We start from the raw sequence: 24,273 nt of genomic DNA, 5'->3' as shown, positions 1-24,273 counted from the left end.
GGCCTAATGGTTGGATGGCAGAAAATGATGCAATCCAATGGAAAACTATGCACAGACCTGAGTTTTAAAAAAATACTTTTTAATAATTTGGCATCTTCACTTTTCACACCTAAATGTTTTATAAAGGATTAATGTAGGATATTATAAATCTTTTAATCCAGATAGAGAGTAAGAACAGCTGCTTCCAAGAATAAAATCTCAGTTTAGTGATATGTAATAGGATATCATGTATATAATGTAATAGATATGTAATACGGAATTGGTAAAGTTTGCCAAACTTAGGTAGAAACATTTACCATGGGGGCCGGAGGGGAGAGGGGGGGCGGACAAAGTGACTTTTAATATAAATCGGATATAAATGTGAACAGACGATGATGGGAGAGAAGCTTGGGGTGTCTGGGTGTTTCTTTCAGCTTGTCCCTTTCGGGGTCGCCACAGCGTATCATCTCAGATGAACACATATATATGTTTGGCACAATTTTTACGCCGGATGCACTTCCTGACGCAACCCTTCTCAGGGAGTGGAGGCCTCAGTGGGATACAAACCCACAACCCCTGGTTTACCAAACCAGTGCTCTAACCACTGAGCTACGGGGCCTCTGGGAGAGAAGCTTGGTGCATTTTGGGTAATTCCCCTTAGTCTCGGCCTACGGCAGCATAATGTAGGTCAAGCCTAAGCCAACTTTAAGCGTCAACAAATCGGAAGGATTTAGTCCGCTTAGAGTAATTTTATTATCAAAAGCCAAATTCCACAGCCGTTTAATTTTTGCCGCCAGTCATGGGCCTTGGAATCGTCATCGCTTTGGCCTCACTGGCATCCTGCCTTACTAATTCACTACACATAGATCTCAACACGTTAGAACTGTCAGAAGCTTCGTTTAGTTTGGTGATTTAATTCAAAAAGTGAACCTCATATTAAGAGATGCAAAACACACAGAGTGAAATTGTTTGCGTTTTTTTTTTTTTTTTCTAATGATATGTGTAATTTCGATGATTACAGCTTACACCAAAGAAAGGTTAAACTCACCAACGAGGACAAGAACTAAAGAAAATGGATGGGTTGCTCCATGGCAGGATGGATGGGCAACCAGCTGCAGGACAGATTTTTCCTTGAGGGAAATGACCTAAGGGTTGTTCGTGTAAATTCCTTTTTTTTTTTTTTTTTTTCCAAAATGTAATAGAAGCTACACAAGTTGTTTTTGTCAAAGCGTGTTCCAACGTTTTTCTATCTACATTGTGACATCACTAAGGTAGATATCTTTAAAACAACTTTGACCATACTTCAGCTGTTTTTAATATTTCCAGTAGCGATTAGAAAGTCCTGCATAGGCTGAAAGCTCCTCCAAATCTCACCGCCATCTTCTGCACTTTTTATTTTCTTTCATCATCCTCCATTAATCGTTTTCACCCATTTACTTTCCTTCTCATAGTCTCTTTCTCACTCTCTCTTTCTTTTCCTCTCTCTCTTCCCTCGCCTCTGCAGTCAGCACACCCACTCCCACGTTCTGGACAGTCAACGCTGCAGTGTGCTGCCAGTCTGTGAGCTGGAGAGACATTCAGGCGACAGACTACCAAGCTCGAGAAAAAAAACATTTTCTTTTTTTTTTTGTTTTGTTTTGTTTTTGTTATCTCAACATATCCTAACCAACAAAGTTTGTGATGCTTCCGTTGTACCTTTTGGCTCTGGCTGGTAAGTACTTTTCAAAGGTGATGCCCGTCCTGCTGCATGAGGGTATGTTTTTGTTTATGCCAATTTCTGTGATTCATACTTGCCGTTGACTGTTTTCTCACTTTCCTCCCCACTCTCCTCTGAAGCCGCCATCCAAGCTCGCAAAGAGTTGCTGCCAGGATCCTGCAACTTCGAAGCCAACACCTGCGGTTACATGTCAGATGGTGATTTCAGAAGCTGGACCCTACACAAAGATGGTAATGGGGCCATTTCATATGTTTCATATAGTATATCTCCTATTTCTCATTTGTCGATATTTACCTCAAATAAAAATATACACCTTTGGCAAGCTAAATCTTGCATTTTGTCAATGGAGATGGCTCGAATTTTGAATGCTGGTGAGAGGAACCACATCTGGTCTCCATTGATTCCGACATCCTTGAACATCTGGACTCTGTGAAAGAGCACATTTAGGCATTCTCAATGGGTCGGTTCTGCAGATGATACAGAAGGGAAGAGAGCTGCGAACAATCACCTCGTGACGGCTCTGTTTACATAAAGCGATCAAAGCTTGCTGATGAATGATAGTTAGATCATTTATTTACTGCAACAAGGCACAATTAACGTATTGTCGAGCTCTGTAATTTTCTTGTGCAGTACTCACACATGATATTCTCAGCAGCTGCACCCTGCCTTAAGAAAAACAATAGTATTATGCATGCAAACTATTAGTAGTATTAGTATGATGACAATAAATGGCATTCATTCATTTTTAAATCAAAACCTGTGAATCAGGCAATTCCATTTTTTTCATTTATTTCAGGGGGCTTAAATAATGCTGCTAAAATTACGCATCGTTTTAAGAAATGAAAATTTAGTGAGCTTTCAAATTTCGGAATTGGAATTTTAGAACCCATATTGCTAGAAATCACACCCTAAATTAATAAAACTGCTTATATTCTAGAAATAGCAATTAGAGCAAAAATCATGGTTATTCACTGATTACATACTTCTGTGCATATAATTTCTATCCAAAACATAATCACAATATTTTCTCCTCCATTTTAGGCCATTTCATCGCTGTCGATGCCACTTTGAAAGACGACCTGGACTTGGACATACGTACGGATGCGACGGGAGTCTTGTTGAGTCCAGTTCTGGAGCAGAGTGAGTGGAGCTGCATGAGGTTGGTCTACCAAATCAGCGGCACAGGAAGCCTGCAAGTCCTGCAACGCACAGAGGGACGGAGCTTTGACAGACTTCTGTGGAGCAGCCAAAGGCCGTCAGACAGCTGGGTCATTGCAAGCATGGACCTGTACAACAGCACTGAGACCGCTCGGGTAAAATGCATTAATTTGATCTCAAATGTGTTTGGAGTCCACAGTTTTTGTAGTTGATATGACTGTTTGTTTATTGACAGTATTTTTAACCCAGTTTGGATGCTGTTGACATTTGACCACATATGTTCAGTGCAGTGTCACCCACTAACGTTTGACAGAAAGCCACTCATCCATCTATTTCATCCTGGTACTTGTCCACTACAGAGCTGGAGTCTAACTCAGACAACAATGTGAAGACATCAGCAGTCACTTCACTGACACTGTCTGCATAAAAGTCAGGACCACTAAACTAAAAAAAACAAAAAATAATAATTCATACATAGCAGCAGGGTGGATGACTGGTTAGCTCAAAGACCTATCAGTTCTAAGGACCAGGTGTGACGGTCTGAGCGCTCCTGGTGCTGAAAAGTCTCCTTGTGATTCACACGCATTAACTTCCGGCCAGTCTGAAACACCCCCATCCATGCTTCAACATGTGCCATTTGACAACTTATCGCCGAGTGTTCATGTTCGCTATGGACATCTCAGAAAGATGAACACAGTGGATGTACATATATGTGTATATTTACACATATGGATTAGGATATAACCTGTGTTAGCTACCTCTATGTATAAGAAGGGGAACAATGAGACCGGGGGATTTCCCACTAAGCGTCTTCTATGTAACCAGAGTTCCCCTATTAGTAACGCATGCGCATTCATCACAAGTAGAACTTTTCAGCATGGGGGAGCACTCAGACCGTCACACCAGGTTAAAATCCGGCCTCACCTGTGTGGAGTTCGCATGTTCTCCCTGTGGTTTATTCCAGGTACTCCCACATCCCAAAATTATGTATAGAAGGATAATTAAGGAATCTAACCGGTCCATATGTATGGATATGAGTGTGAGTGGTTGTTTGTTTATATATGCTCTGCGATTGGCTGGCTACAAATTCAGTATGTTATCCTGCTTCTCGTCTGATGATAGCAGGGATGACCCTAGTGAGGATAAGCGGGATAGAAAATGAATTCATAAGTGACTACAAGATGGTGGATCTGTCTGAGGGTGGGCTGCTAATACTAAACATGGTATTCACAGTGATAATGCCCCTCTGTGGAAAACCAATAACCAAGGTCGGGCATGCATCATAAATGGGTTTGGAACCCCGACTAAGCCACCAGTACACCACTTAATAAAGCAGTAAAACCTTAGATCATGGAAGAGATCATCAGATTAACATTAACTGACGGACTATCTCGTTAAAAATGGTCATTAGAGAATTGCGAGATTTGGTCACAGCAATATTGTAGGTGTCTTTATTTTGGTATGATTAATGGAGGTTGCCTGGTGGGAGGGGAAACATACAAGAAAACAGCTTTTGGTGTCATACTGTACAGCACGTAAAATAATCTGCAGAAATCATGCATTGTAATTTTGCCCAATTAATAAACTATAATCAAACATTACAAGTTATCAACAATGGCAAACCTTTTGAGTCAAAACAACTGCTGTGGAGGTAAATTATTTTAGGTTGTAAAGGAAAGTAGAAGTAGGTCAACATTACCCACGCATGCCCAAATTGGGCTTGATACAACGAGTGTGCCAAAGTAATTTAAACATTGTGTGGGAACAGGAGAGGACATGCAGTAGTGCAGTCGTTTGAGCTCTGACTCTGACAAGGTCATGACCTACACGAGGGTGAGGCATATCTGCACCATACATGAAGGCCTTGAGCGCATAAACACATTTGAGGCCAGCCCTGAGGTGGAAGGAATATGACGTAAGCGATATGAAAGTGTTTAAAGCCCAAGTGTCATCCCTATGAACCTTCTAAAATAGATATTGCAATGAAAAATACATATAACATTATTCACTTCAATATCTATAGGAAAAAATAAATGTGACCGGAGAGCGCGTCATCCATGCGGAAAGTTGCAGAAGTGTCATTCTACGATATCCAAGTGGTCGCATCCTCCGTCCGTGACGTCACCCAGACATTGGCCAATGAAAACACGGGGTGCACCCTATCTATGGGAGACAAACGCGCCCCTTCTGACACAGAAGCTCTTTTCTAAAGGAGAACACCACACAAATTACCGGGGCAATATTAGTCTATTGTTTCGAGCCCTCGGGGCAATATTACACTATTGTTTCAAGCCATATTCAGATGATATGCGATCACGGCCAAACTGCATCCCTGTCCGATCCACTTCCGCGGTGGAGATGATCCATCGCGGCTCATCGCAGCCGGCTGGTGTGGCTTATGACGGAGCCGAGCGGTGCTGCGTTAGGGGGTTGTTCACAGACGCCGCAGTACGCGATGAACACTGTCGAGCCGGGTCACTTTACTGCGGGCACGCGGCAGAGTGAGGCATTCTCGGCTGGATTCATCGGAGCCGGCCCCGTCCGCAAAGCCTGACGCGCAGCCTTCGCAGAAGCCGTGACCGGCGAACGCAACGGCTCAGTCGCTGTGGCTGATTTTCGTTGCCGTGGTGGGATTTAATGGAGCCAAGCTGTGCTGCATTTAGGGGGTTGTTCCTAGCCGCCGCAGTACGCGATGAACACTGTCAAGCAGGGGCGCTTTACTGCGCGCACGCGGCTGAGTGAGGCATTCTTGGCTGGGTTCTTCAGATTCGCCGCCGTCCACGCAGCAGCCCAACGCCGTCCGACGCGCTCATTGACATATTTCGTATGTGGATCTTTTGTTACGTTATGAGAGACCGATTACGTGGTCCGCCCCAAAACTATTATTTTTTTTAGTAGCTTTATACACACCTACCTGTTATTTGGAACCCACGAAGCTCTCATCCTCTGCACCCGTGCAATCCATTTTTCACGACGAACCGGGTCTCTTGCAAACTTATGAAGGGTAAATCCATTCTCCCGAGTGTTCAAGCAATGTCCAGCAATGCAATGAGCCGGCATTTTAGCTAACACGAAGGAACAACGAGCTCCCTTCCCGGAGGTAAAACTAATGGAAACAAATGAGTCCACTTGGGGCCGCTTCTGTCCTTTATGTCGCTTCCTGCTTCTTCTGAAAAACAAATTCCTCGAGAGGATTTTCATGGCGGGAGTTACAAAAAGCTGTATACGTCAAAATCATGTTTTGTGGTGAAAAAACGCATGGGCCCATATTGCAGCCATGAGGATTTCGGCAAGTATGGTAACCGATCTTTCGGTTCCGTTGATTTTTGTCCTTGGAAACGGTGGGAAACTATTTTTCGGTTCCCATTGATAATGCTCATGGGAACCGGTTTTTACATGTACTTCTGAATAAATCCTTAGCAGGCATGAGCATTTTGTCTTTTACGCTTACCAACAGACATGTTTGACTCGCGTTTGAGTGACCCGGATATGAATAACTCGACCTTGCGCATACGTAGCGCAGAAGCGGAAACCGGTACTGTTTGTAAACCACACTGACAAAGCTGGGCCTTTTAATCATTAAAAATAAAGGGGTTCATGTAGGTTCATTTTACACAGATTGTTGTATTTCGTTGAGAACTTGTTTTACATTCCACACATGGGCGAATTTTATTAAAAGTAAGCCCTGAAATCTGGGAAATGGACTTTCGGTTCCGTGTTTTTTCAGGCTGGGTAATGGAACGATAGTTTCCGTGAAATGCTAATGCCTGATATTGGCTGACGTTTTTTCATTAATAACATACTAAAAATCATGCATTTCATGACAGTAGTCCTTTAAGTATGTTATGTTATGATTGTATTTATAAGCGTGTCATTACTGAATAATACCTCGTTTAGCCTAATGTGGTGGTTCTTAAAAACATTTTTTTTTTACAGACAAACCAGCTGCCTAGAAATTCAGATCACTCTCTGCATTTTGACATAAGAGAACACAGTGGCTTTTGTACTTATAAATGCATCAAACAAATTACAACCAAGATTATTTGTTTGGAAGCTTTTAGATATGAGTGTGAGGTTGGTGACGCAAACTACAAAATGCTGGAGTGGTTCACTTACCCAACGTCAATAGCTTCGGTTTCCACTGAGTGCGCTTGTGAGTGTGAACGATTTTCTGTCCTTATAAGTACTTTGTGATTGCCTGGCAACCCATCCACGGTGCAGTCTGCTTTTTGCCAGTCAGCTTGGAGAGTCCCCAAACTCCAGGCAACCCTTCACACTTCACAGGATAAAATGCATGGAAAAATAGTGTACTTGCAACCTACATACACTCGACACTTTATTTTTGACTAAAATATGCTATTATATTATGTGTTTATGATATCTTAGATATGACTAAATCACCTCACGGTAACTTGCCTTAACTTTGATTGGATGGGCTGTCTGTAGGTCGTTATTGAAGGGATACCTGGGAGGATGGCTGGGAGCAGCGTGGCCATCTTTGAGATCCACATAAGTCCCGGATATTGCCTGGGTCAGTGACGTCAAGCCTTCACTTGCACAACATGTTCTCTGTATTTCAATCAAATTGTATTCGGGCCTTTATATAAATAATTCACTGTCGCACAAATGGCTGGCTAGCACGTTTCCTTTTGGGCTTTGACCCTAATCAGTATGACAGGTGTCATGTGTTCTCTCCAAATGGTCTGCTCAGAACCTCAGCTGGAGCTCATTTACAACACTTTTGGGTGGACCACATGGGAGACTTTAAAGTGGTTCCTCTAACCCATCAGGAAAGCTTTGGAAAAATCTGAGTTTGGATTAATTTCACGGATGCAGTCAAACATATACAAACAGAGACAAACATCCGCTCTCCTCTCACTTATTGTGCATGTAGACTGCGACTTTGAGGAATCTCACCTGTGCGGGTACAATAACCAGTGGAATGCTAATGTGAACTGGTTTGTGGGCGGTGGTGGCGGAGGCCAGCTGCTTCACAACAACCTGCCGGACGATCACACACACAACAACAGGACAGGTGAGTGGCAAATTACGGCTAGAAATAAATAAAAATGGGCCAGTTTTTCCAAATGTATCTTTCCTACAGTTTGCGTTAGAATTGCTTTGACATTGGGAACATTTTAAAGATATTCTTTTCATACACCACCACAATGGATTTGAAATAAAAATCTGTCACTGTGGTACTTCTGCAACTAAACGTATTATGGTCACTGGTCCCAGTGTTTCATTATTCACGGAGACCAACGTTTTTTTATATGGAAAACTTGATGCAGTACCAACGGGCAATGTCGGCTAAATGCTATGAAAACTGTGCTCTCTCTACTGTCTGGGGTCCTTTTTTTTTAATTCCATGTTTTCCTTCCAAGGTTAATGTTATAAATCCCACACAGGACAAAAATCATTAGTAATTTATTATATAACTGAAATATGTAATATGTGTTGTAATTTGACATCCACCGTTTATCCTGTTTTGTTCATACCTTTAGTGACTCGTCCAATGCTATTTATCACTAATCTGGAGTTATAAAGCAATGACAGAGTAGCTTTTAGTGCACCATCAAAATGATTGTAAAGCTGTTGCATTACCACATACGTTTGATTTCATAAACAACATTTGTTGATAATGTCAAAGATGTCACATTGCACTTTTCCTTTGAAGATCATTTCCCTTAAACACAGTAAATGAGACTTTCATAGGCCTGGTAGCGTTTCAAAAGTTTTTTAAAACATGACTCACAAGGTTAGATTTGCTCTTGGGCCAACAACTGCCAGTTCTGAACAGTGTACTAAAATAGCCTTTGTCAGGTTCAAAGCAACAGGAAATTGACTCCAGTGTTCCGAATCCAAATAGAAAAAGCTTGCAGAGGGGAGTTTTTGGCACCTTAATTAGCAAAATGGGGAGAAAAAAAATCCAATTTGGAACGTCAAAGATGTACAAATATGAGTCCATCCATCAATTTTCTTAGCCGCTTATCCTCACAAGGAATGCTGGAGCTTATCCCAGCTGTCAATGGGCAGGGGGCAGGGTACACCCTGAACTGGTTGCCAGCCAATCGCAGGGAACATGGACACTGACAAAAGTCGTACTCACAATCACACCTAGGGGCGATTTAGTGTCCAATTAATGTTGCATGTTTTTGGGATGTGGGAGGAAACCGGAGTGCCCGGAGGAAACCCACGCAGGCAAAACGAGAACATGCAAACTCCACACCGAGGGGTCCGGGATTGAACCCGGGACCTCAGAACTGTGAGGCCAATGCTTTCCAGCTGAGCCATAGCGCCGCCCAAATCTGAGTCTCACCATCAATATAGTCTTCTACATGGTGCGCTAGTCTGGGTACATGAAATTCTAACTTTGAGCGTTATCATACATTCCAATTTAGTTCCAAGTTGAGGACAAAACCCAAAACCGAACTATAGATCCACGATGCAATAAAGTGTAATTGGAGTGGTTAGCAGTTGCCTTATTAAAACGGGCCTGTCTGTACAAACCTGTCCAGTTTATATTTCAAGTTTAGCATGTGCCACTCATGAACAAATAAAAACATGAGATTTGGTTTCCTAGGGCACTTTATGTATGTAGACTCCATCTACTCCAAAACGTTCAAAGAAGTGGCCAAACTGGTTTCTCCCATGACCATGGTGCCCATGTCCGGCTGCCTGACATTTCACTATCAGCGCAGCGACGAGGGAGGGAACCTCTTCTCAGTTTACACCCGCGACCGACTGGGTCAGTACCAGGAGCTGTGGAGAGCGGAACTAGACACCCCCAGCGACTGGACGAGGACACAAGGAGAGTGGACACCTGTACAAGTGGACCTGAAAGCGCCGTACTCTGTGCAGGTCAGAATGAAGTTTTGGAATCTTTTTTTTTAACTCGGATTATTCAACAAGTAGTTGATGGATGGAATGTTGTGTATGTTGTGCTTGCGAGACACACAAAATTAATCCACCTGATGGAGTATCTGTGTGTGTGTGTGTGTGCGTACACGTCATACCCTTCAGGTGGTTTTCGAGGTGTCCTTCAATAGCCCAAGAGGAGGCCACGTTGTTGTTGATGACATTTCATTTTCATCTGAGTTCTGCAGCTTAAATACAGGTGAGCCAATAATTGCCAATGCGAAATTTCGATATGACTCAGAACTGTCAGGTTTGATTCAAATGAAACATGTTAACGTATCTTCATTTTGTGATGGTTGTGAAAAAGCTTTTCTTGTTTGATTTGATTAAACATTGATACATCGCTGTACAAAAAAAATATTAAAAACTTGGTTTTCATATTGCTTTTAAATGTTAATATTTAATCATTTTGACCGTCAACATCGCAGACCACTTAAACGACCGATCATCTAAGTATGTTTGCTGACCTAAGTGACCTTCTATAAAAGAATTACAAAGCTATAACCAAACATTCTTTTTTTATCTTTTTTTGTTTTTAACAGAGCCGACTTTTGATGCCTCCATTGCCAACTGTGACTTTGAGTCAGATTTGTGCCAGTACATTCAAGACCTGAGGACAGGATCATTGTGGAAGAGAGTGTCTGTTAAACCCAATATATTTAGGAACGGGGACCACACATCAGGAGCGGGTAGGATAAATATTTTTGACTTGTCTCAGCTGTTGATACGGTAGTTTTGTCATCAGGAGTTTTATGTTATCAAGATATTGCATCAAATCTCAAAGCATAAAAGTCAAGCCAAAATATAACGCTGTACGCTCCTGCCCAAAGATGGCTGGCATAGGCTCCAGCATTCCCAAGACCGTTGTGAGGATTAGCGGCTCGGATAGTGGATGGATGGATGGATAGATGTCGGTCAAATTACAGTCTGTAATTTTACTAACGGTGTTGAATCATACTTCTACTTGGGAGAGTCTATTTGACACACGTCTGTGCTTCTACCAACTCTAAGTACAGAGTGCAAGTATGTTTGCTGCCTCTGATCGGCAGTACTAAAGTTAGATTTGCAGTAAATATTTCTATGAAAAACACTTCAAGGTCATGAATATACTGTTGAAGAATCAAATTAAAAAACAGTAAATATGGAGGGATATCGTTAAGTGCGTGCTGTATCTGAGACGCAGACAAATGAGCAAGGACACATGAAGTGATTTCAATTGGCATCCATAGGAACCTGACTTAAAACCCGGTCGATGTATGTGTGTGTGTTGGTGAAAAGCTTCCACACATGGACACACACACACAGCGAATTGAACGAATAATACACTAAAAGTACAAACACTGTCTTGGTCCTCATCAAAATCCCAGCCTCGCCTGTGGGCTTTGCATGTTCTTCCCCTGCCTGTGTGCGTTTTCGCCGGGCATGCCAGTTTCCTCCCACGTCCTAAAAACTTGCATGTAGGTTATTAACAGATATGGAATTCAACAAATTGCTTGCTATAATCTGATAATGCTCCCATTTCGGGAATTAGTTGATCCAACCTTAAAATGCAAATTTCCATGGATCCATCTTCCAAGCCGCTTATCCTCACAAGGGTCACGGGAGTGCTGGAGCCTATCCCAGCTAATTTTGGGCAAAAGGCGGACTACATGTTACCACAAAACAACCAAATATTGTCTGATGTCTCTTAGGGACTTTCTTGTTGGCTCACTCACAGCTGAACACACAGTCCACCTATATGAGTCGCTTAGTCAGTCCGACACTGGCTGCAAACATGAAGTACTGCCTACGATTTTACTTCTCTTTGAGGGGTAAGTGAAACTCAGTTTACTTTTTAACATCTCTAACAATGCACATATTCAAGTGACTCACCACTCAAGAAAAACTGCAGGATTCAACCAGACGGACCAAGCCCTTGAGGTGTATCTGCAACAGGGCAGAAGCGAGGAGAAGATCTGGACTCAGGGAGAAAAGTCCAGAGGAATTTGGATAGCAGCAGACGTGACATTCCAGACGTCACAGCCTGCCAAGGTCAGCATAGAAAGCGAACATGTTTTGTTGGGGAAATTTGAAGAAAAAAAATGCCTCATCACTAAATAAAGCAAAACCTGCACAGCCATCTAAAGTACAGTACTGTACACTGAACTGGGTAGAGTCAGCCCACTTGCAATTGGTCAAAATCTGTGATATGCATGTAGAGACATGAGCTTTAAACACATTTACACCTCTAAAAACATTTAACTTTAACTTTTTTTAAGTCTATTTAAAAAAATAGGTCAACACAAAATTTCAAAGCACTACCAGGACCCAAAATAAATACATCTAAAATGATAAAGCTCCAACCGCATCCATGTATGTGCCATCAGAACGCAAGTTTCTCACATACATTCAATGCTTATGGGCGCAGTGTTGGTCCATTAATAAATATTGCCAAAGAAAGACAATGGAGCTTTTGTAAGTGATTTTCAAGACACAATTAGATGTATAACATACATATCAAAATGATAAATATTAGTGAGCTGAATGGCAGTTTGCGGTTAGAGCAGTAATGGATCCTAAAAAGATTTGATTGTTACGGGGCTGCATTTAAAAGGGCCGGGTGCGATGGCGTGTGATGTCTAAGTATCTAACAGCAGCTTCTTCATCCCGGTGTTCAATAAACAGCTAAAAAGTGCATTGGTGATTGCGACTCCTCTACCCCACATGCAAACGGATTGCAATAAGTAAGTACTATGTAATGTAAAACAACCCCGCCCAAAAAATACACAATACAATGTAAAAAAATTTGTTGTGATGTAGCAAGGCAACACTATTTTGAAAAACCTTCAGCCTACCTTTTCTCACAAAAGTCTTTTTATCCCATCATTTGGGCATCTGTGACGAGGGGAGTTTTAAAAAGGTCATGTGGCTCCTCAGTATGCCAAAAACCTGCTGTTACAGGACACAGCCCATCACTCTGTTCGGCAAAACAACCAAAGGCTCTGATGACACTGCACACATGCATATCAATTATTTCAAAGCTGCCAGAATTTGATAGATAACTGTTGTGGTGCAAGTGAGGAGGCTCAAAATGTGCCTTTGCTGTTCAGGTGGCTTTTGTCAGCACCTGCAGGAGCCTGTGGGACTCCGGCTCCGTGGCTCTTGATGACATCACCATGAGCCTTGGAGACTGTGAGTTGGTAACAGGTAACATTTCTTCCAGAGATTTTTTTTTTTTAACTAAGCAAGCTGGGAACATTTACTCTTTAGCAAATAGAGAGTTCTTTGAACTTTTGACAGGAAGCAGCAATGACCAAAAACAAACCGGCCAGACCATTTCATTTGATTTGTTGTGTTTTCTTGCTGCAGGAATGTCGTCATCCCTTCCAGGATGTTGTGACTTTGCAGCGGGCCTGTGTGGCTACACTCAGGACAAGCAGAGAGATGCTGCCGACTGGGAATGGAGGAGAGGGCCCACACCAACCTCATACACTGGACCAAGAGGAGATCATACCAGTGGATTAGGTAAAAGTCTGCCAACTCATCTACTTTATCTATGCTGTCCCAAAAAAATATACTTTGTTTCCGTGAGACAATTCTGAGTGATTTTGTGATCCAAAACAAGTGATTGTCCAACTTTTTACAAGTTCAACCAAATAATAATTAGCTCTCCATGCACTCAATGATCGCCTACATTAAGTACAGTAAAGTAGTATGTAAAAGTGTTCAATACAAACCGGTTTTATTCAGAAAAGGTATTCTAGATCTAATGTTATTGTTAGTCGATGCAACATTTTGCTGTTTAAACATTCACACTGGACTTAAATATATCCATACATCCATCCATTTTCTGAGCCCCTTATCCTCACAAGGGTCACAGGAGTGCTGGAGCCTATCCCGGCTGTCACTGGGCAGGAGGCAGGGTACACCTTGAACTGGATGCCAGCCAATCGCAGGGCACATAGAGACAAACAGCCGCACTCACAATCACACCTAGGGGCAATTTAGAGTGTCCAATTCATGTTGCATGTTTTTGGGATGTGGGAGGAAACCGGAGTGCCCAGAGAAAACCCACGCATGCATGGGGAGAACATGCAAACTCTCTCTCTTTAGAGGCTAACACACATATGACCTGAAGGAGCAGCTCAGCGTTGACATTTGATTGGCACATGATGACGTGATGGAAGCCATTAAGGGCAAAGAAATAAGTGTGACATTATGAATGTTTCATTCTCAGCTGTCATGCACAATAGTATTTGTACAAATGGTTGTCTTATCAGTGTTGACAAAAATAACACAAATGCACAACATACAGACTTACAGTACCTACAGTATATGAGTGATGGTCTTTGGTTGACAGGGTATTACCTCCACATGGAAGCATCTCCCATGCTGCCCGGCCAGACCGTCCGCCTATTGTCCCGCCCTCTCAGGGGCTCGAGGGTGCCTCAGTGTCTGCGCTTCTTCTACCACATGTATGGATCGAGTACAGGCCAGCTCAGTGTTCACCTAGAAAAAGATGGAGGAGATATTTTGTTGTGGCAAAGAAGCGGCGAGCAGAGCATCGCTTGGCTGAGGGCCACAGTGGAATATCAGAGTAACAGCCAACATCAGGCAAGGCGGGGGAAAATGAGGCTATATTTGATCTCAGTAAATGTAATACAGATCGATGGCCATGATATAGATTACAGAGAACTAAACTTGCTTGGATTTTTCGGCACTGTCCCAGATTACATTTGAAGCAACCAGAGGTTCATCAGTCAGGAGTGACATCGCCATCGATGACATCGTCTTTGAGGGTGGGCCTTGTCCAGGTAAACACCCTCCTCGTTTAAATGTAAAATAATAATAAAAAATAAGAGTCCTCTAATGAATAAATATCGCAGGGACAGACATCTTAGATTGCATTTTCTTTCCCGACTTGCATTGGTTTTCTCCAGGTGGCTTCCGGTTACACCAGAGGCTCTAATAGTCAATTGGTGTGAATCGTTCTCTATACAAGCCCCATGGAACTGTAAAATGTAGAAGTGAAACAGTTATCATCTTCACCGAAGAATTAATTGTTAAAAGGACTTTGGAGAAATGGCGATCCCTTGTTAAACCTCAGGGTTAATCAAATTGTGAATGAAGCATAATAAGTGGACTCTAGCGCAATGGAAAAACACAATGTGGTCTGTCCAAATTCTGTTCAGAGGACACATTGGCCTATGAGTGATGCAATGAAAGCTAGAGTCAGTCCAACAAAATATTTTGAAAAAAAATATTTTTGGGGGGGCTGGGCAGTGTATTTGTCAAATATGGTGGAAAACTGTGCTTGATCTAAAAAGAAGACAGGAAGTAACATCTGTTGGAACATCCCAATATCTTTGTCCTCTTTGCAGCAACAGAGACTAAAGCCCCCATGGCGACATTCAACGAAATCGAGTAGTGAAAACAGGATGCAGCATCAAGAAGGATGATTTTTATTTTATTTTTTTTTTTTTTTTTTGGGGGGGTGGTACGGCACATTTTAATGGACACTTTAGGCTGCCCACTCTGCCACTTTCATGTATGTCTTTCGATAAAGCATCAATGTAAACACGTCTGCGCTGTCAGTGTTACCGCTGTATTTTTTAGTTTATTCACATTTATATGCATTAGATTAATGCTCTTTGCTTAAATAAAGCTACGGGGTTGTGATTTTGTTAAGTTCATGTCCTTTTTTTTCCCCCAACTATTGTGACCAAAATGTTCTACGCTGCACCTAAAATTATTCAAAATCAATGGGACCACACAGACTAAGCTGAATAGTCAGAAAGAAATGATCGAGTATGGATAAAAACGACTAGTCTGATTTATTCAAATCACAAACACACACTGTACATTTCCATTGAAATTAATACAATTTCAGTTGGTCCCACAGAAGGACATTACATGATACATGTCCCATCATTTAGATGTTTCATGTACTCCATCTGTTGTGTCATGGCTAAAACATCCTGAAATCCGGTGCTGAGCCCAGACATGTGCTGGAAGTACGCATCCTTCTCCACCTGCACTGACAGATTATTCACTCCAGCATCTTTCAAAATGGTCGTCACCTGCAACAGAGTGCACAATCAGACCAATTGCAGCAATCTGTAGTCAGAAATACTGATATGTGAGAGATGTAAAATTACAAAAAAAATAAAACCCAGACAGGTAGCACATTAAATAACTCAACCAGCCTGTCAGACATCGTCAACGGAGTTGGTAGTTGCCACCGACCTGCTGTATTATGCGCTGCTCCACCACATCTGACATGATCTGAAGGTGGATGGTCCCTGCGATCACGTTGGCTGAGTGTCTCCAGAAATGAGGGTCTCTGCATGACAAAACTCCTTCAATCTTTTCAATCTGGGAACACAACACAAAAGATGGAAAGGATCGATCAATCAATCGACAGCAGCATGCAACTTCATCCATAGTTAATGATACTGTACATAGACTATAGCTGCCTACCCACAGCCATGACACGATGAACACTTTCTTCTTCCACAGACTGGGACTTGGATTTTAATTGTGTTCCCTCATTTAACGCAAGGAAGGGGGTGAATTTTCGCAAAAATACTCGGAATAAGTGAAATATGTGGTGCTGAAGTTAATTTTTTTTTCCATTTTTGTTTTTCATTCATCATATACAATATAGTTTTTCATTTACAGGATGTTTTTTTTCACTTAGTGTTTTTGTGTACCTGTTTTTTTTTCCCCATTTACAGGACATTTTTCCATTCACAGTGCATGTTTCTTTGTTTACTGTTTTTTTAATTTACAGTATGTTTTTTTCATTTACAGGATATATTACAAGGTGTTTTTTTCCATTTACAATAAATTTTTGTTTACAGTATATTTTTCATTTCTCAAACATGTTTTAACGCTGTTAAATCCCTAACCACTCACTTTATAAACTTTTGTTACAGACAATATTTTCTCACATTTCTCTTATTTAAAAACGTTCAAACCTTTGTATAATGTATTCTAAAATGAAACCAAAGATCAAACCCTGTTTTAAGGGAAAACATTTGAGAAATATACAAACGTCCCTTGCTCCATTTTCTTTCGCTTTATTCAGGACTGGGTATAAATGGTTTCTTGTAAAAAGAAGCGACAAATATAATTTTAATGATGCATCTATGAGGTTCCACACTTAAGAAATCATTATTATTATAATAGCGATTCACATATATTTTATATGTATTTCCTCTGGCTGTGCGTCTTCCTACTGGTGCAGCTCTGTAGCATCTTTTTCTGCTGAAGCACTCGGTCCGGGTGACTTTTTGCGAGTGAAGAACATACTTATGGGTAGCTGTTGGTGCTACTTTTTTCTTCAGGGTGAGAATATTCTTATAAATGGACATGCCACCTTTGATTATGTTTGAGAACTGTAATATACGAAACAACAAAAGGGTCCCATTCTTGTGCAGCTCACTGAAGTTCATTGGCCATTCGTAGCATGGTAGTAAAGCTGTCAAGTGTTAGTCCGTCCGTCCTCATTTCTCATCCTCAATTGGTGGCTTTGTCATCACTGCCAGGTCTTCATCTGTCAGCGGTTGTGAGTGGACGTCAATGTAATCAGGAGTCTTATCATTAAAGCCATGTCCCCCAAGCTATTTAGTCAAATTCACAGTGCGGCGTGATGCTGCTCATCAGGAGAGCATCCAGTAGGATTGTGCACTGCCTCTAGCCACAGTTTTTCCTCCCCAACAGGCATTCAATGTTTTAGTTTTCATCACTTCAATCTGTGTCTGAGTATATTTGAGATATGATGCAATGCTGCATTCACGCCAGTAGGTCTTCAGTACAAAGTCTTGATCAGAGTCCATAGCGTCAAGAAGGTGTTGCGCATACAGGGGGCCTTGAAAGCGCAGAGAACCCCCTGGTCCATGGGCTAAATCAGCGATCTAGTGTTCAGTGGCAGAAATTCAATCTGCACACCATCGCAAAACAAATCACCAGCGTTGGCTCTGGCATTGTCAAAGAGCAGAAGCACTTTACAGTCTAGTCCTTTCCTCTCAAATAATACTTGACCTCCTGGATGAAAGTGTTTGAACCAGTCCATATTAATCACTTTTGTCATCCAAGCCTTTGCATTGTGCATCCAGTCAAGGGCCAAATCATTTTTATTTTTTAGGGCTCTGGGATTTTTTGACCTATAGAGCTTGTGCATGTAACGTCACCATTTTCACGGTGCCATATTGCCGGTCAAAAAGAGCTGTTCGACAGTGTGGGGGACATTGAACTGGAGCAGAAAATTCACAATGCCCGAGACTTGTTGCGCTGTTGGTTGTTACAACAGACAAGACAGATATTCAAAGAGATCATTCTATGGAATACCAGCTGAAAGGACCAGAAAAGATCGATGAATTTTGTCAATTAAACGTAATGGATGGTGCCCAACCAAATACACACAACTGTGTAGCGATCACTTCACTACAGGTAGGAATTATTCTTCTCAATCTCAAATTCCCAAGAAATATATAATGTAAGTATAATGACAAGTTGGTTCATTTGAGAACAATGAGTTTATTTAAAAAAAAAACAAAAAAACAGGGAGTTGTCTCCAACATACACAAAGCATGTTGCAGCCACACGTTACTCTTCGGTAAATCTCTCCCCGACAGACTTTTTTTTTTTCTAATATGCATTTTCTTAAATGAGTCCAATGCGTATTTAAAAAAAGAAAATAAACCGGTCACACAGAGGTTTACTGAAGTTCAATGTGTGGCCACAACGCGCTGTATGGGGCCTGAAGCCTAACCCAGCAGATTTTCTTTTATTAAATACATAATGGACTAATTTGAGAACAATGTATATTAAAAAAAAAAAAACCTTTGTCACAGAGAAGTTTACCGAAGTTTAACGTGTCCGCAACACGCTTTGTGTACGGAGGAGCCGACTTGCTGTCTTTTTTTTTTCCAATCATAATTAATGAATGCAAGTGTTGTAAAATCGGGGGTCATTTATTTAAATATTGGTATTTGTATTGAAAAAATCTGAGCAGCTCCATCACTATCTGGGATTTATTCTTGAGAACAGATCCAGCAACGAAGTATTTGTATGCGTCCAGACTTTTCTACTCTTTCAAACTCTTCCGTGTAAATCTCGACGACTTACTCACCAGATACGTGTGTAGATCCAGTTTTTTGACAAGCGGAAGCGGGGTAATAGTCCAATTTCTTATCAGTGAAAACATTGACTTTGGCATTAAATATGGATCTTCTATGCCAAGTGTTTCTCATTTTTCCACGTACCTTTGTTTATTATCACCTTCTAAATGTTTAACAATATTGGACAAAACTCTGGGTGTGGAGCTATAAGACTTATTTTCGCGTCATCTCTTATCAACTTACCATTGAAGAATGGTTTATTTGACCGACACTTCCAGCCAGTGACGTGATTTGATGACTTAGGTACGCAAGCTCGATAAATAAGACCAGGTTTTATCATAGAGCCCACAGAACTTCCACACATAACCAGAGTTACACAATCTAATTTGGCCTTACATCCTGCACTTGTGGCTTTGTACTGCAATATAAATGTGTGAGGGCATTGGTTTCCAAAATGAGCCCGTCTCATCCATATTACAGACCTGTTCACACTTGTATCCCCCTTCCTGGATGACGGCTTTAAATGTGTTCACGTATAGTCCTGCCCTAACGGTAGCCTCAAAGGCGGCCTTTCCCGTGCAGAGGAACACTTAAGTCCAAAGCGTTTCTGAAATTTGTCAAACCAGCTCTTGCTGCCAAAAAATGGGCTTGGCACTCCATTTAAAGCACTCGTCGGTGGCCTGGGCTCCCAATCATCCTGCGCTGAGCTGCCGTGAGGGTCATCGCTGTGACCAAAGATTTCATAAACCTTTTCAGCGTTATGTTCTTTTTCCTGCAGTCATTGATTCACAAATCTAAAGCAGACTCCATTCTTACTATGGTCCTGTTCCGGAGAGTTGTCAACATTTATTGTTGCTGTCGTTCTTGTGTTATTTTCCGTCTTTACGGTATGAACCAAAGATTCAATTATGCCGTAATGGCGCCCAATTGCTCCGTAAGTTCCACCTTCCTTCAGCATGTCCAGAATTGTGACTTTTTGTGCAAAGGTTAGCATCTTCCGCTGTCTTTTGGGTGCAACTGCAGGTGCCTTTGTCGGTGCAGAGCGTTTTGTTGACATTTTTAGATCGTCAGGGAGAAAACTTTCAAACATACGGCACTAAAGAGCCACACTGCTAGCATCGAACAAATGTGTAAATTGGGCAAGCTCAATGTATTCTTTACAGAACACGTCATGGATGCATGGAGCCAATCAGGATGCAGAACACAATGCGGGTTTTTTTTCCTTAGCGAATAAGGATGCAAAACGCAATGTTCATTCACACACTGTGAAAAAAAGCCGGCTAAACTTTAAAAAATTATACAAAAAAGATTAGAAAAAAAAGCCACGTAAATCAAACCGTATTGTAGCAAGGCAACACTATTTAAATACAACAAAACCCAGTCACATCATAGTCACACATTCCGCCACAGCATTATCAAGAGTTCGAAGCGATCCCTTTTCATAGGTTTTACAGCAGAGGTCTCAAACTCAATTTAACTTGGGGCCACCGGAGGCGGAGTCAGACTGAGGGTGGGCCGGAGCCTCAGCGCACATGGATTTATGTGGAATTAATATTAGAAATTAAAAACAATCCTATCTTCTCAAACATCTTTTTTAACGCAAAATAAGATGAAGGATGCTAGTGTTTACAACTTATGTGTAAAACCTCTATTTACAAAAAAAAAAAACTTTCCTTGGCAACGCTACTCTAACTTTCTCATTGAAAATTGTTTCTCTGCTTGCATCAAACCTGGTTGATGTCACACGTCCAATAGCCATCTACGCCACCGTACATGGTCTGTTCTGCACACAACACTGTAAAAGTGCCATCCATATAAAACTCAAGGGCCACACTATCATATTAAAGGGTTATGAAATGGATGATTTTTAGTATGTTATTAATGAAAAAACGTCAGCTAATAGGTGCCCATGCGTTTTTCACCACAAAACATGATTTTGACGTATACAGCTTTTTGTAACTCGCGCCATGAAAATCCTCTCGAGGGATTTGTTTTCGAGAAGAAGCAGGAAGTGACATAAAGGACAGCGGTGCCCCCTCGTGGACTCGTTTGTTTCCATTAGTTTTACCTCCGGGAAGGTAGCTCGTTGTTCCTTCGTGTTAGCCAAAATGCCGGCTCATTGCATTGCTGGACATTGCTTGAACACTCGGGAGAATGGATTTAGTCTTCATAAGTTTGCAAGTTTCCGGTTGGTTGTGAAAAATGGATTGCACGGGTGCAGAGGACGAGAGCTGAAAATCAGCCACACTGGCTGAGGCACCGCGTTTGGTAGTCACTGCTTATGCCAAGGCTGCGCGTCGGGTTTTGGGGACGGGGGCGGCTCAGAAGAACCCAGCCAAGAACGCCTCACTCAGCCGCGTGCGCGCATAAAGGGCCCCGACTCGACTGCGTTGCTCAGTACTGCGGGGTCTGTGAACACCATCCTAAAGCAATACGGCTCGGCTCTGTCATAAGCCACACTGGCTGGCTCATCCACGCCGCGGAAGTGGATCGGACGGGGAGGCGGTTTACCCGTGATCGCATATCATCTGAATATGGCTCGAAACAATAGTGTAATATTGCTCCGAGGGCTCAAAACCATAGTGTAACATTGCCCCGGTAACTTCACTCGGTTGTGTGGCGTTTTCGAAAAGAGCTTCCGTGTCATAGGAGCGCGTTTGTAGATAGAGTGCACCGCATGTTTTCATTGGCGAATGTCCGGGTAACGTCACGGACGGATGATACAGCCAATATGGCGACCGCGACCACTTGGATATCGTAGAATGACACTTCTGCAACTTTGCGCATGGATGACGCGCTCTCCGCTCACATTTATTTTTTCGTATAGACTTGGAAGTGAATAATGTTATATGTATTTTACATTACAATATCTATTTTAGAATGTTTATAGGGATGACACTTGGGGTTTAAGGTGGGGGCCGCATGCTTGACCCTTGTTTTACAGTATGCTGTACATCCAAGTTTTTAAATTTAGACTTTGCATTTCACATTATATGTTGACATTAAGATAGTGGAAATTCATGAAATGAAATTACTGTACATGGTGGGTAGAACATTTTTTTTTCAAATATTCCATTGAATTCTGTTTTTTTTATGTGGCTTTTTTACAGTAAAATTCAACTAGGAGTGATAAATAAACAACTGGAAGCGATCCCACTTTTCCTTTTATTTGGAGAGCTGCAAGTACGAGAGTTAGAACACGAACTGTGTTTTAATAAGTTTAAATGTGCATTAAAAAGAGGTAAAACGCGATAAAAAAAAAAGTTTTTATACGGTCTCGCAATATGGCAAGTGGGTCCTGACGTAACCCCCATATTAAATGGGGTTTCATTGTATCCCAATAATAGTCTTCTCACCTTCTGGAGAGCATTGTTCAGTTCCTTCTCATGCTCTGGCGGAATTCTCAGCAAAAGAACTTCGCAAGCATCCTTGAGTAGAGGGATGACACTAAGGAAGATGAGTGTAGCGATGAAGAGGGAACAAATAGGGTCGGCTATCAACCAGCCAAACTGGCGGATGAGAATGGTGGAAATGATCACTCCGATGCTGCCCAACGTATCAGCCAGGACGTGAAGAAAAACACCTGTGAAGAAAACAGAAGGATTACATCTGGTCAACTGAAGTATGACTTTAATTTAGGCAGGACAAGCAAACACACCTCTCATGTTGGCATTCATCCCTCCGCCACCTGAGCTGTGAGAATGCCCATGTCCGCCATGTCCGTGTCCTCCGTGAGAGTGGCCATGACTTCCATGGCTGTGGTCACCGTGGGAGTGGCCATGGTGTGAATGGCTGTGATCATGTCCTGAGCAACTTTTACCTCCGTGGGAATGAGCGTGGCTAAAAGCGCAGATTCCAACCAGATTGACCAATAAACCGCCAACAGACACCGGCTATAGGAAACATCAAATAAACGGAGATAAAATTGTTGGTATCCATTTGTTGATGGAAGAAAATAACACAGTGGTCACAGAAATAACTTAAATCTGACAAAAAAAAAACTGAGCCTGAGAACTGGGAGGCAGACGCTCTAACCAGTCATCTACCATGTCGCTGACAAAAGTAATAATTAAAAAAAAAAAAAAAAAATGTAAACTAACCAATGAAAAACAGACATTGCGTTTGAATTTTGGTTCAACAGAATTATTTCAAAATATAAAAATGGACAAACATGACGGGATGCTTAACATGTTGTTGCACAACCTTTTGATGCAATCCAATCAATTTTTGTAACTTTCAACTTTCTGTGCCTCTTAACAGGTATGGTGGCCCACTCTTTATAATCAAACTGCTCCAGTTGTTTCTATCTCCAGTCAGAATGTTTCAGCCCCCTCCACAGATGTTCAATAGGATTTAGATCAGGGCTCATAGAAAGCCACTTAAGATTAGTCTGTTTTGCTCATAGCCATTCATGGCTATTTTTAGCTGTGTGGTTTGGGTCATTATCTTGTTGCAAGACCCATGCATGACCTGCGACTGAGACTAAGCCTTCTGACACTGGGCAACAGAATTCGTCTGAAACACATGCCCTGGCAACCTCACCTGGCTCCTCTCAATGTGGAGGAGCAGTGATTCCACTCTGAGATCATGACGAATAACCGTGCTTCTCATCCTGTGTCTAAAGGATAGCTTGGACACCCTGCGGAGGAAACTCATTTCAGATGCATTTATCTGGAACTATGTTTTTTCGGTCACGACCCACACCTTGTGACCATAGCTGAGAGTTGGAAAGTAGATCAACCAGTAAATTGAGAGCTTCGCCTTCCGGCTTAGGTCCTTCTTTACCACAAGGGACTGATACAAAGTCCCCATCACTGCCGACGCTGCACCGATAAGCCTGTCAATCTCTCGTTCCATTTTTTCCCTCACTCGTGAACAAGACCCCAAGATACTTGAACTCCTCCACTTGGGGCTAGATTTAATCTCTGACCTACAGAGGGGACCCCACTCTTTTCTGACCAAGGACCATGGTCTTAGATTTGGAGGTGCTGATTCTCATCTCAGTCACTTCGAACTCAATTGACCCCTCCGTAGAAATTGCGTCATCTGCGTCGCTGACCAATCAGAGGCCAGATATCTGCATAAACCACGCCCCTTGTTGGCATCCGCTATTGCCTCAGACAACGTTGCATGGTCCATTATAGTTTTTGTTTGCGTTTTATCGCGTATTTGGGTTCTTTAACAATAGATATGGTTAAGAGGTGTAGTCACGGACTTTGTAATAGTGACGACAGGTATCCTGAAAGGCTAGTTGGTGGAGTTCAATTCGTACCCTTTCCAAATACGAAGACCCAGTACGAAAAATGTCTTCGATGGATCAAACTTTGTGGAAGACGGCATGATCAACTGAATCCATCTAAAATCAACCGGAACAGATATGTTTGCACGAAGGTAAGC

General features: G+C 42.0%; 2 protein-coding genes and 1 long non-coding RNA gene across 5 annotated transcripts in view; 1 reads left to right on the top strand and 2 right to left on the bottom strand.

Moving 5' to 3' along the window:
• The first annotated feature begins 1,549 nt into the window (after nt 1-1,549).
• On the top strand, nt 1,550-15,439 carry LOC133490462 (MAM domain-containing protein 2-like). Its single transcript, XM_061800553.1, has 15 exons — nt 1,550-1,690; nt 1,816-1,926; nt 2,738-3,009; nt 7,301-7,385; nt 7,749-7,889; nt 9,438-9,715; nt 9,878-9,971; nt 10,315-10,461; nt 11,464-11,583; nt 11,664-11,803; nt 12,862-12,958; nt 13,121-13,276; nt 14,112-14,365; nt 14,481-14,565; nt 15,133-15,439. The coding sequence occupies exons 1-15, from the start codon at nt 1,660-1,662 to the stop codon at nt 15,177-15,179; spliced, it is 2,058 nt and encodes a 685-aa protein (XP_061656537.1). The 5' UTR covers nt 1,550-1,659; the 3' UTR covers nt 15,180-15,439.
• On the bottom strand, nt 1,681-7,685 carry LOC133490463 (uncharacterized). 3 transcript variants are annotated; one of them, XR_009792224.1, is made up of 5 exons: nt 7,320-7,685; nt 6,971-7,130; nt 2,796-2,895; nt 1,991-2,123; nt 1,681-1,873 (listed from the first exon to the last, which is right to left on the bottom strand). It is a non-coding gene; the product is annotated as an uncharacterized LOC133490463 (long non-coding RNA). The 3 variants fall into 3 exon arrangements; XR_009792226.1 differs by having other exon boundaries at nt 7,256-7,353; XR_009792225.1 differs by having other exon boundaries at nt 1,777-1,913.
• A 127-nt stretch (nt 15,440-15,566) lies between the features above and the next one.
• slc30a5 (solute carrier family 30 member 5) overlaps nt 15,567-24,273 on the bottom strand; it is a 28,821-nt gene continuing 20,114 nt past the window's right edge. Inside the window, exons 13-16 of the mRNA XM_061800551.1 lie at nt 22,535-22,769; nt 22,233-22,459; nt 15,998-16,126; nt 15,567-15,831 (exon numbers count right to left, since the gene is read on the bottom strand). Coding sequence (XP_061656535.1) covers nt 15,661-15,831; nt 15,998-16,126; nt 22,233-22,459; nt 22,535-22,769 — 762 coding nt within the window. The 3' untranslated portion in view covers nt 15,567-15,660. The remainder of the gene's footprint in view (nt 15,832-15,997; nt 16,127-22,232; nt 22,460-22,534; nt 22,770-24,273) is intronic.

This window comes from Syngnathoides biaculeatus, chromosome 17, assembly GCF_019802595.1.
Source record: "Syngnathoides biaculeatus isolate LvHL_M chromosome 17, ASM1980259v1, whole genome shotgun sequence".
In the NCBI taxonomy this organism is placed as follows: Eukaryota; Metazoa; Chordata; class Actinopteri; order Syngnathiformes; family Syngnathidae; genus Syngnathoides; species Syngnathoides biaculeatus.
This window is presented reverse-complemented; position numbering and strand designations above follow the sequence as displayed.